The following is a 12,493-nucleotide window of genomic DNA, read 5'->3' as shown; positions in this document are numbered from 1 at the left end:
TATGATGAATTAGGAGGATAATTGTAGCAAGAAGTCATAGTGAAAAATAATGAAAACTTGAACCAAGGCTTTGGTAATGAAGAGAATGGGATTGAAATATCTAGCATGAAGAGTCAGTTATACCCCTGCAACCCGTAATTGGTTATTATTAGGTTTTATCAGTTCTTTTCCTTGTATATTTCATACCAGTCCACTCTGCTACACTTTCCCTGACAACAATACCTTAGATTCTTAACAATTTTTACCTTCAAACTGCAGTAGCTTTTAAACTAATCTTGCTATCTCTACCCTCCAGCTCCCAGTCCCCAAGCATCCTTTATGTCTCTGCTGGAATCATCTTTCTAAAATGCAAATCTGATTCTTTCACTTATAGTTTTAAGTCTTTTATTCATTTTCTCAATTACTTATAAGAAAAAATTCTACCCCCTTAGCCTGGCAAACAAAAGCCTTTCGTGATTTGGCCCCTCTGCTACCCTTAACCTTGGCCCTTTCCTTATATGTATCTTGTACTCCAGCCATGCCGAATCTTGTAGTTCCTCAAGTAAACTATGCTTTTTCTCAACTCCATGGCTTTGTATAAGCTTATATCTCTGCCAGGAATGGCCATTTTCCTCAGTACACTCTTCCTTTAATACCAGTTGTAGCATTACTTTTGGAATTTTTGCTAATCTCTCCAAATAGGATCTTTATTCTCAGTTCCCATAACACCTTTGTCTATGCATTTATTGTGATTATAGAGAAATGTAGTGAGATAGGATGTTACATGACCAAGTCCCTCAATAGATTGAACTCCTTTGGACGAGGAGCAGGTTTTTGCATCGAGTTCTACCTTCCATAGCAGGTGTTTAGGTCTTTTTTGTCAAATGAATAAATCACTTATTTCTCACTTTTTACTGTCTACCCACTTATGCTCCTTCCTCCTAATACCTGCTATCCATACTCTTGAGTCTTGCTGTATATGCCCTGATTTCTGCCATTCCCTCCTTGCCCTTCTCATATTCTGCTTTCAGAGAGCCCTTAGAAATATTTTGAAAAACTAATGCACACTGACATGTTATAAGGCCAGCTATGTGCTAGCTTCAGCAGCACATATACTAAAATTGGAACGATACAGAGAATAGCATGGCCCCTGCGCAAGGATGACATGCAAATTCATGAAGTATTCCATATTTTTTAAAAAAATAAAATTTTATAAAAAAAATAAAATAAAATAAAAATAAGACCAGCTACTTGACCCAAAAGAAGTAATTTGAGAGCAGCAGATAGAGAAATCTTTGACGAGATCTGATGCCTTGGGATCCTGTAAATCAGTGTTTCTCAGATTCTAATGTGCATATGAATAATCTGGAGATCTTATTAAAATGACTCTGCTTCAGTTGGTCGAGAGTATGGCCTGAGATTCTGCATTCCTAGCAAGTGCTGTTGATGCATCAGATCCACAGACCATAGAATAGCAAAACTTTAAATCATGGCATATAGATGACTGACTTCTACACATAAGTCTATAGTTTAAGTCCACATTGAAGTATATGATTTCTGTGGTAACTAAGAGTATGTGTGTTCCCAATTTGTTAAACCACAAAGGCATTGATTGTGATGAGGGGTAAAAGAGCTAGAATATTTTCAAACAGAGATGTGATGAATTATATTCATTAAGCAATTTATAGAGCTGGAAGTTGGTACTAAAATGAATAAGACATTTTCCCCGTCTTCAAGGAGTTTATATTCTCATGAACCTTGAATGGAAAAAATGGAAGCTACTATTTGAAATGGAAAGAACAGAAGCTAGTATTTGAGAGCTTATGTTCCTGTCAAACTTGAATGTGCTAGGCATGCATTATTTTGATCTCAGCAACTTGAAGAAAGGTGGTAGAATTCCTTCCCACTTTTACAACTAACCAAATTAAGACTCAAGAGGTGATTCTTGACTCACTCAGAGTTTCACAAACTGGTGTCTTGAGTAGTATTTTGATGTCAGTTCTTTTTTATTTAAAATTCTCATGTTATCTCTGCTGTTGTACTTCCTGAATCTAAAATTAGACCTCATGTGGAAGAAAACCAGGAAAAGTCATTTAGAAATTGAAATGGTTAACTGTAGTGAAAATGTAGTGGCAGTAGAGATCTCCATATTTTTTTCACCTGTATCTAAAATTAGGAGAACTTTAACCATTTGTTTGCCTAGTCCCTTACTAGATTTGCAAAAAAGTTGTTCTTCAGATAACTAAAATAATGAAACAGCAAAGTAAAATATGTATATATCCATTTTTGACACTTAATGTTTAGAGAAAACTACAGTCTTAGTGAAGCCAAAGATAATGGATCTATCATTATTTCTCAATAACAGCAGTGTTGTGGCATTCCTGTGTTTATTTACAATATTAGGATAATAAGATCTTTATTCTTAATTTTTAGTAGTTTAGCATTTAGCAGTTCAGTTGCTTCTGCTACCAAGATTAGGGAAATGTGCACATGCCTATACTTGTAGTTTTATAATGTGACCACATGATGGCAGCAGTCTGTCATATAACCAGTTGCTCAATAATCTTTAAAGGTTCAGGTATCTTTAGAAGTCTACAAATATTTATGGTCAACATTATTATTAGTTTTTTAAAGACATACATTAAAATTTACCCCATCTCAACAATAATTTAAAAATGGAATAACAGATTTATTAATGTAAAAAAAATGTTTCCCTTTATACAATAGCCTATATCTGTTTTTTTGTTTTGGTGTTTCATTTCTGTCTCTTATAGTATCATCTTTTTTATATGCAGTTTTATTGATCCATATTATATATTCACATACCTTATAATCATCCAAAATGTATAATCAGTGGTTCACAGCATCATCATATAACTGTGCATTCATCATCATCATTCATCATGAACATCCCATACCTCCCAATTATTTATTTATTTATTTGTCTTTATTTTCTTACTCATCTCTCCCTACACTGGATAAAGAGAATGTCAGTCACAAGGATTTCACATTCACATGTTCATACCTTAAAAGTTAATCATTCATATTCAAGAATCATGGCTATTAGATTACAGTTCAACAGTTTCAGGTATTTCCCTCTATGTACTACAATACACCAAAAACTGAAAAGGAATATCTATATACTGCATAAAAATAACCTCCAAAATGACCTTTCAGCTATATTTGAAATCTTTCCGCCACTGAAACTTTGTTTTACCTCATATTTCTTTCCCCTTTTGGTCCAGAAGGCTTTTGCATTCCTATGATACCAGGACCAGGCTCATCTCCAGGAATCATGTCCCACTTTGCCAGGGAGCTTTACACCCCTAGGAGTCATGTCCCATATAGGAAGAAGACAGTGAGTTCACCCGCAGAGTTGGCTTAGAGAGAGATGCCACATCTGAGCAACATAAGAGGTTCTCTCTGGATAACTCTTAACATAATCATAAGTAGGCTTAGTGTCTCATTTGCAGAAGTTGGTTTCATAAGGGCAGTCTCCAAGATAAAGGGCCAGGCCCATCAACTTGGCAGTCCCTAATACTTGTGAGAATATCAGGTCTCCTCAGGTGGGGAAGTTTAATATTTCCACCTTTTTCCCAAGTCCCCCAAGGGGACATTGCAAATCCTTTTTAATGTTCTGTCCAGATTACTCTGGGGTATAGCAGGGTATCACACCAACCTGGATAAACCAACAAGATCTCAATCCCTATTCATGGTTACACTTAATTATGGTGTTTGAATAAGTTAGGTAGTTTCTACCAAAAATATAAATATTGTACAAAATAAACATCCCATCCTTTGGTCTCTTGAAGTTTTAAGATATAGTCAATATCATTGCCCGTTAGCCTGATTCACCTTATTCTGACCCAAATCAACTTCATTCATATCTAATTGAAATACTTCTTCAGTATTTTTAACAGTTTCTGAACAGGGTAGTGCTGCTGTCATAGCTACAGAACTCTAGCTTTGTCTCAGGTGTCACACAGATAACCAAAGTTCCATGGAATAACCAGTTTTATACACAAAGAACTGAACATTTCAGAATTTAGGAATATTAGTTACCACTCTGGAATGGATGTGACTGCTGTAAGAGCTTATAATCTAGGAACCTTTATAATAGGCCTTTATCTGATAACCTTTGCTCTTGAATTCAAGACTCAGAGTTTGCATATTATAGTTAGTCCATGTTAGTGAGGCGTTACAATATGTCTTTTTGTGTCTGACTTATTTTACTCAATATACTGTCCTCCATGTTCATTTACCTAGATGCATGCCTCACAATTTCATTCCTTGCAGCCACTCAGTGTTCCATTGTATGAATGTAGCACAATTCCCGCTTCCATTCCTCAGTAGATGTACCCTTAGGTCGCCTGTATCCATTGCAATCTCGAACACTGCCACCATAACCACAGTGTGCAAATGTCAATTTGTATCCCCACTTTCAGTTCCTCCAAGTGTACGCCTAACAGCAGGGTTTGCAGGATCATAAGGCAACCCCATGTCTAGCCTCCTGTGGAGCTACCACACTGTCCTCCAGAGTGCGGGGCTGCACTACTCTGCTTCCCTACCAACAGTGACTAGGTACATCTGTCCACATTTTCTCCAGCATGTGTATCTGTCTGTTCATTTTTAAACTGTCTTATTCATACATCATACAATCCAACCTAAGTAAAAAAGTCAGTGGTTCCTGGTATAATCACATAGCCATGCCTTCACCACCACTATCTATATATGAGGACATTTCCATTTCTTCTGCAAAAAATCCCATACCACTCCCCCGTATCCCTGCTTATTGACATTTAGCTTTGGCATATTGCCTTTATTACATTTAGTGGTGGAAGCATGTTACCTTTACTGTTAACCATAGACCCTAGTTTGCATTGATTGTATTTTTTTCCATATACCATCCCAACACCTTGCAATGTTAATGCTCATTTTTTCTCCATTGTGCAAAAACATTCTTATATTTATATGTTTAAATTACTATCATTATCCTCTCTAGGTTCCCTAAGTTATATTGTCTGTATTAGTTTGTTAAGCTGCTGGAATGTAATATACCAGAAATGAAACAGCTTTTAAAAAGGGAATTTAATAAGTTACATGATTGCAGTTATAAGTGAAAGTGTCCAAATTAATGTGCTAAGTGGTTACCTTCACTCAAGAAAGTCTGATGCTGTCCAGAACACCTCTCTCAGCTGGGAAGGCATGTGGCTGGTGTTTGCTGATCCTCATTCCTGGTTTGTTGCTTCCAACTTCTGATGTCAGTAGTTACCTCTCTAAATATCTCTAGGCCTTTACTCCCTAGTAGACACAACTCTAGGTTCAGCCTTGCTTAGCATCTCATGGGAAGGCATGTGGCGACAACTGCTAGGTTCTGTACATGTCTAGGCATCTTCTTTCTCTGGTCACTCCAAGTATCTCCAAACATCTGTGTCTCTAAAGTAACTGTTCTCCAAGTGTCTGCATCTCTCTGACAGCTCTAAACTTTCTCCAAAATGTTTCCTCTTTTAAAGGATTCTAGTGAACTAATCAAGACCCACCTTGAGTGGGTGGATTTACATTTTACCTAATTGAAAGGTCACATCCTATTGGGTTCCTCACATCTCCCTGAAGATAATATGATCAAAGTTTGCACCCTACAATATTGAATAAGGATTAAAAGAAAGGATTGTCCCCACAAGATTGAATCAGGAGTAAAACATGGCTTTTCTGGGGTACATAATACTTTCAAACTGGCACAGTGTCCCACTCTTTATTCTCTATCTTTCCTTCTGGTGCCATACATGCTGCTGGCTCTCCTCCCTCAACCATATTCACACTCCATTTCATTCAGTTAAACTCAGGTCTACAAGTGAGTCATTAAAACAATATAAAATTGGGACTTACATCCTTTTATGCCAAGTTCTAAGATTCTCTGTTTCTAAGTGAAAAAGCTCAATGCACCGTAGTATAGGTACTTGAGGTTATTACTAGATAAATCCTGGTATCTTTTCACACCATTCAGGAGTGGTAATATAAAATCTCTGAGCAGATCATTTTCATTATTCTAGATTGGTAATTTAGTTGGTTTCACATCTGGAAATAAAGTAGGTTTATCCCATTGTGATAATGATCATTTTCTGAAACTGTGGGCCACTGTTGCTATATTACCCAAGCATCTTAAACTGCTTATTAATGTTAGCATCAGAAACAGATGTGGTTTGTGTTAGCACAGAAAGAGAATAAATATTACTAATGTTGGCACTTCTCCTGCATTGGGATTCTCTTTATTAGGATTATCTGTAATATAAAATTGATAAATACTACACTCTAAGAATTGCTAATTAAGATTTTATCCTTTTATTTATCATCAGAACTTCCCTTACCCAGAGTCATATCATCTAGACCTCTTTGGTAGAAATATTCTAACTACTGAAAGTCTGGCTCTAACTGGCAAAGGAGTACTCAGAAACTTTTTGGGGGTCAGGGAGGTGTTAGTGGGTGAGTAGTGGTGAGGGTTATGGTGGCTGACAGGTAAGAAGTGAGATGTATTAATCCTGTTGGTTCCCATTATTGGAGATTCAAAACACTTGACTTGATAATTCATTACAAAGATGCTGCAGTCAAATATTTGTTTCTTGATCTGAATACCTCTCACTTCAGATCAAAACAATGTGAGTTCCATGACTTCTTTTATTTATTTATTTATTTATTTATTTTTTTTATTAATTAAAAAAAGAATTAACAAAACAATTAGAAATCATTCCAATCTACATGTACAATCAGTAATTCTTAATAACATCACATAGTTGCATATTCATCATTTCTTAGTACATTTGCATCGATTTAGAAAAAGAAATAAAAAGACAACAGAATAAGAATTAAAACAATAATAGAAAGAAAGAAAAAAAAAACAAAAACAAAAGCAAAAAACCTATACCTCACATGCAGCCTCATTCAGTGTTTTAACATAATTGCATTACAATTGGGTAGTATTGTGCTGTCCATTTCTGAGTTTTTATATCCAGTCCCGTTGTACAGTCTGTATCCCTTCAGCTCCAATTATCCCTTCTCTCTTTTTTTTTTTAATTAACGGAAAAAAAGAAATTAACCCAACATTTAGAGATCATACCATTCTACATATGCAATCATTAATTCTTAACATCATCACATAGATGCATGATCATCATTTCTTAGTACATATGCATTGGTTTAGAAGAACTAGCAACATAACCGAAAAAGATATAGAATGTTAATATAGAGAAAAAAATAAAAGTAATAATAGTAAAATCAAAACAAAAAAAAACAAAACAAAACAAAAACCTATAGCTCAGATGCAGCTTCATTCAGTGTTTTAACATGATTACTTTACAATTAGGTATTATTGTGCTGTCCATTTTTGAGTTTTTGTATCTAGTCCTGTTACACCGTCTGTATCCCTTCAACTCCAATTGGCCATTATCTTACCCTGTTTCTACCTCCTGCTGGACTCTGTTATCAAGGACATATTCCAAATTTATTCTCGAATGTCTGTTCACATCAGTGGGACCATACAGTATTTGTCCTTTAGTTTTTGGCTAGACTCACTCAGCATAATGTTCTCTAGGTCCATCCATGTTATTACATGCTTCATAAGTTTATCCTGTCTTAAAGCTGCATAATATTCCATCGTATGTATATACCACAGTTTGTTTAGCCACTCTTCTGTTGATGGAGATTTTGGCTGTTTCCATCTCTTTGCAATTGTAAATAACGCTGCTATAATTATTGGTGTGCAAATGTCCATTTGTGTCTTTGCCCTTAAGTCCTTTGAGTAGATACCTAGCAATGGTATTGCTGGGTCGTATGGCAATTCTATATTCAGCTTTTTGAGGAACCGCCAAACTGCCTTCCACAGTGGTTGCACCATTTGACATTCCCACCAACAGTGGATAAGTGTGCCTCTTTCTCCACATCCTCTCCAGCACTTGTCATTTTCTGTTTTGTTGATAATGGCCATTCTGGTGGGTGTGAGAATGATATCTCATTGTGGTTTTGATTTGCATTTCTCTAATGGCCAGGGACATTGAGCATCTCTTCACGTGCCTTTTGCCCATTTGTATTTCCTCTTCTGAGAGGTGTCTGTTCAAGTCTTTTTCCCATTTTGTAATTGGGTTGGCTGTCTTTTTGTTGTTGAGATGAACAATCTCTTTATAAATTCTGGATACTAGACCTTTATCTGATATATCATTTCCAAATATTGTCTCCCATTGTGAAGGCTGTCTTTCTACTTTCTTGAAGAAGTTCTTTGATGCACAAAAGTGTTTAATTTTGAGGAGTTCCTATTTATTTATTTCCTTCTTCAGTGCTCTTGCTTTAGGTTTAAGGTCCATAAAACCGCCTCCAGTTGTAAGATCCATAAGATATCTCCCAACATTTTCCTCTAACTGTTTTATGGTCTTAGACCTAATGTTTAGATCTTTGATCCATTTTGAGTTAACTTTTGTATAGGGTGTGAGAGATGGGTCTTCTTTCATTCTTTTGCATATGGATATCCAGTTCTTTAGGCACCATTTATTGAAGAGACTGTTCTGTCCCAGGTGAGTTGGCTTGACTGCCTTATCAAAGATCAAATGTCCATAGATGAGAGGGTCTATATCTGAGCTCTCTATTCGATTCCATTGGTCGATATATCTATCTTTATGCCAATACCATGCTGTTTTGACCACTGTGGCTTCATAATATGCCTTAAAGTCAGGCAGCGTGAGACCTCCAGCTTCGTTTTTTTTCCTCACCATAACTTCTTTTAAAGTGAGATATTACTTAGAAGTAAAAATCCATTGTGATCCCAGTCTCAGTTCATTAACTCTGACTTTAATAATAATTCTTGTTAGCTCATTATAGCATTTTAAAATATTACTTATTTTGTCCTAGTAAGTACTAAAATTTTAATTGACCAACCTAACTTTTAGTATATTCAGCTAAGATTTATGTCCCATTCTTGTTTAGTGAGAAAGGGGGAGTTGTCTCATTATCTGTTATTACTTTTAATTAGATTTTAGCCAACATTCTTTCCCCACTGAAATGTATAGGAAAGCATCATTATAAGTCATTTTGCCTAAATTTCAGCTTATTTGATTTCTTGAAATGTTTAGTTTTGTTCATTCACTTAGGCCGGGTTTTTTAAAGAAAGCTTCCTATTATCTACATACTTGTGTTGTTCTTGGGTATTTTAGGTCTGCATGTTCAACTGCCTTTTCAAAAACCATGTATATCAAGAAGCACATTGATTTTTTCATTTGGCAAATGTTGAGTACCTCTGTTCAGGGCATTATTTAGTGATTGGGGTGTATATAAACATAAATAAGACATGGCCCCTGCTCTCAGGAAGCTCACTCAGTAGAAATCTTTTCTCAGTTATGTTTGTAAGGTAAGTAGCATCCTTATTAGTCCTGGCTTTATTATTTCATTATTTATTGATGTCCAGTTTAGTTCTAGAGTTACATATCTGAAGAGAAAGGAAGTTTTCAAAGTGCTATTAACATGTTATTAAATTTAATATTAGCAAGTATTAAACATGTTTTTGTATCAATGTAATATTTACAGATATATTTTGGAAATAAATGAATGGCTATTTTAACAAGATTTTTTTTTCCTCTCTCTCATTAGGTTCTTGGGGTGTCAATGTTTTAATACCAGTACGCAATTAAGTCTGTGGTGAAGTCATTTTCTAAGTGGAAGAGGAAATTTTAAAATAAAGTGTGGTAGATACAGTGAAATTCTGTACAGATTTTTCTCTAAGGAGAACAAGACACACTTATGCTTACCAAGATCAAGTGCATTGAGGGGCAGTTTTGTTTGCCTGAAACAGTAAAGGACAAGTAAACAATTTGATGATAAGCTACAGTTTTTCTTAGAAAGTAAATATTTTATTTATGCGCTGTTAGTTGGCTTTTGAATCAATTATTTCATGCTTTTTAAAAAAATATAACAATCTGAAGAGGTATTTGGTACCAGTATGAATCCTCTCACATTTATTTACTAGGTGTACTAAATAATGATGATCTCTGCTGGATTTCTGTTTACATCCAAGAAACAAAGTTAAGGAAGAATTTATTCCCCACCCCCAACCCAAAATATAGGATAGAATTGTTTTTAGCATTCTCAATTTAAATGCTTAAAACATCAATCAACAAAGCTTTTTTTTAAATATTGTAATTGTGGAGAAAAGTAAACTTATAAGCAGAACTTTTACAGTTTTTTCATCTAAAATGTATTTTAAGATATTTTTAAAATCCAAGAGCTTCTCTATACTTTTCAGAAATATCCAGATGCAGTGAACTGCCAGAAGGTAACCAGTCTCAAACATGCTTATCCCTTTATCAACCCTGAAAGTTTGCTTGTCCTTTAAGATAAAAATGTAATGTTGTGATACTCCTTCCAGTAGTGCCACTGTATTTTGTCTCCAAATAAAAGAAGCTTATTGTAGTATGTTTGCAGAAAAATTCTAAACAAAAAATTATACAGCTTATTAGAGTGTGGGAATAGGGATCTAAATTTTAAATAAAATTATATATATATATAAATTGGTGCTGATTTTATAATTGCGCAGTTTGTTTAGTTTTTTCTTACTTTTAAATTCCAACTTAAAATTATGAGGTTTCAGAAATATATTGAAAGTTTAACAATGTTTAAAAATAGAAAAGCGTGAGTGTTCATGCTTTAAAATGATTTTTAAATTTGTATTTTATATTGTTTTATCTATCTGTCTTTGCAAGCAGTCTTCAGGTTAAAGATACTTCTAACAGGTTACAGTACATTTCCTCTGTATGTAAATTAGATGGGATAATAGAATTCATAATCCATAATATTCTTTGAAAGCTAAGCTTTAAACTTCATTTTATGTCCATCACAAATACATTAGTTTAAAACAGAAAGTGGCTACTTGCCATTTTGACATCGACTCATTTTGCGAAGCGTAGGCAGCTAGACATCATTTAAAACAAAATATTAACTTATATTACATGTGTATCTATCTTTTGTCAGTCGTCTCTCAGTTCTTGAGGTATATTATTTTAATCATTCCATGCCTTAATATGCTTGCAATACAAGAATATCTTCAGATGGGTGAATACCAAAAGGCTTTCAGTTTTTAGAGTAAAAAACCAAGCATTGGGCTGTGGTAGCCAAAAACCATAGGTTAGCTAAAAGATCATGATAAAATGCAATTATTTTATTAAATCATGTTTAATAACAAATGGAACCAGACTTGTCTAACAAATTTTCCATCAACAAATATAATATTGTTATGTGCAAAAGTATTGCCTATGTTGTTTTTCACACCATTGCATTTACTAGAACTGCTGAGAGGACTGTATATATGATTTTAAACCTAAGTTGATTTTTTTTTCTCATTCTTGAAAGGAGTAATTCTTTGTGAAAGCAGTTCTTACAGCTTTGTTTTCAACCAGCTAAAAATGTTTTATATATTACTCTAACCTGTTGTCCTCCACATTCTATTGTCCTAATTGTACTGTTTTCTGATTTGTATTTATGTCTTGAGACAGTAACTTTTTGAATAAAAATAAACCTACAGGATGTTGTATGTTTTATCTTTTGTAATTGAAGGGGGAGGGTGGCTACAAATGGTTTAGAAATTAAATGTTATCTTTTTACCATGTTTAAATTGGAATAATTTATAAAAAACAAAACCATTTTGTATTTTAATAAACCATATGTATTTTTAAATGAGACTAAATCCCTAATTGGGTTAAGACTTTAAAATAGAAACCTAAAACCATTATTACCTAACCTTATCCTGAAATGGGTTAAATCCCTTTCAAAGTCTACATTGTTCATTCAGGGTACATAAAACTTAAATTATAGCTAATAACTGGGTATTGTTTAAATCTGTTTACGTGTAATAATACCTCTTAAACCTCACGAGAATAGGTAATAACATGTTACATCTGTTTTACAAATCTGGAGAAGGTGAGGAAAGTGAATCACAGATGGGTTAAAATACCTTGGGCAAAGTTATATACCTAGTAAGAGATGGTTAGTAAGCCCAGGCAGTCTGGCTGCATAGTCCTCCATTAACCTCTAAGCTTAATCATTTAGTACTATTACTATGGCATTAAATTCTAAGAAAATTTGAACTGCTTGATACATAAGGATTAGAAAGGTAACTTCACAAAGATAAAATGGTATATTCATTATGCCCTGGTGAGGAAATGGAGCATCTTTAAGGATGTTGTAGAATTGGCCGTAGAATTGAGCATGTTATCCAGCTGGCTTCTCCAAAGATGGTATAAATTAAATCTGAGCCCATCAAGAGTTCTATGGCATATGTTTTTAAAAGTTGAGAGGCTAGGGAAGAACAGTAGGATAGCCCAGAAGAGATGTCTTCAATATCCGCAAAATAAACTTGAGTTCATATGGATGAGTACCAGGTTATATAAATGATTCTAGTAGCTGTAAAGATTAAGCCAAAGAAAGTAAGCTAATGAAGTGTGAGACCTTTGGTCATAAGGAAACTAGGTGGTGAAGTTCATTG

General features: G+C 34.5%; 1 protein-coding gene and 1 non-coding gene across 11 annotated transcripts in view; both read left to right on the top strand.

Annotated features, from left to right (window-relative positions):
* Positions 1-11,532, top strand: part of STAG2 (STAG2 cohesin complex component) — a 194,999-nt gene extending 183,467 nt beyond the window's left edge. For all 10 annotated transcript variants that reach the window (XM_077145994.1, XM_077145997.1, XM_077146000.1 and 7 more), the window contains one exon: positions 9,607-11,532. In XM_077145994.1, the coding sequence (XP_077002109.1) occupies positions 9,607-9,630 (24 nt within the window). In that variant the 3' untranslated portion in view covers positions 9,631-11,532. The remainder of the gene's footprint in view (positions 1-9,606) is intronic.
* LOC143672244 (U6 spliceosomal RNA) lies at positions 1,071-1,174 on the top strand. Its single transcript, XR_013169713.1, has one exon. It is a non-coding gene; the product is annotated as a U6 spliceosomal RNA (small nuclear RNA).
* Positions 11,533-12,493: the final 961 nt, after the last annotated feature.

The sequence above is a fragment of the Tamandua tetradactyla genome, chromosome X (assembly GCF_023851605.1).
Source record: "Tamandua tetradactyla isolate mTamTet1 chromosome X, mTamTet1.pri, whole genome shotgun sequence".
Taxonomy (NCBI): Eukaryota; Metazoa; Chordata; class Mammalia; order Pilosa; family Myrmecophagidae; genus Tamandua; species Tamandua tetradactyla.
The sequence above is the reverse complement of the archived record's forward strand: the minus strand, read 5'-3'. Positions and strand labels throughout refer to the sequence as shown.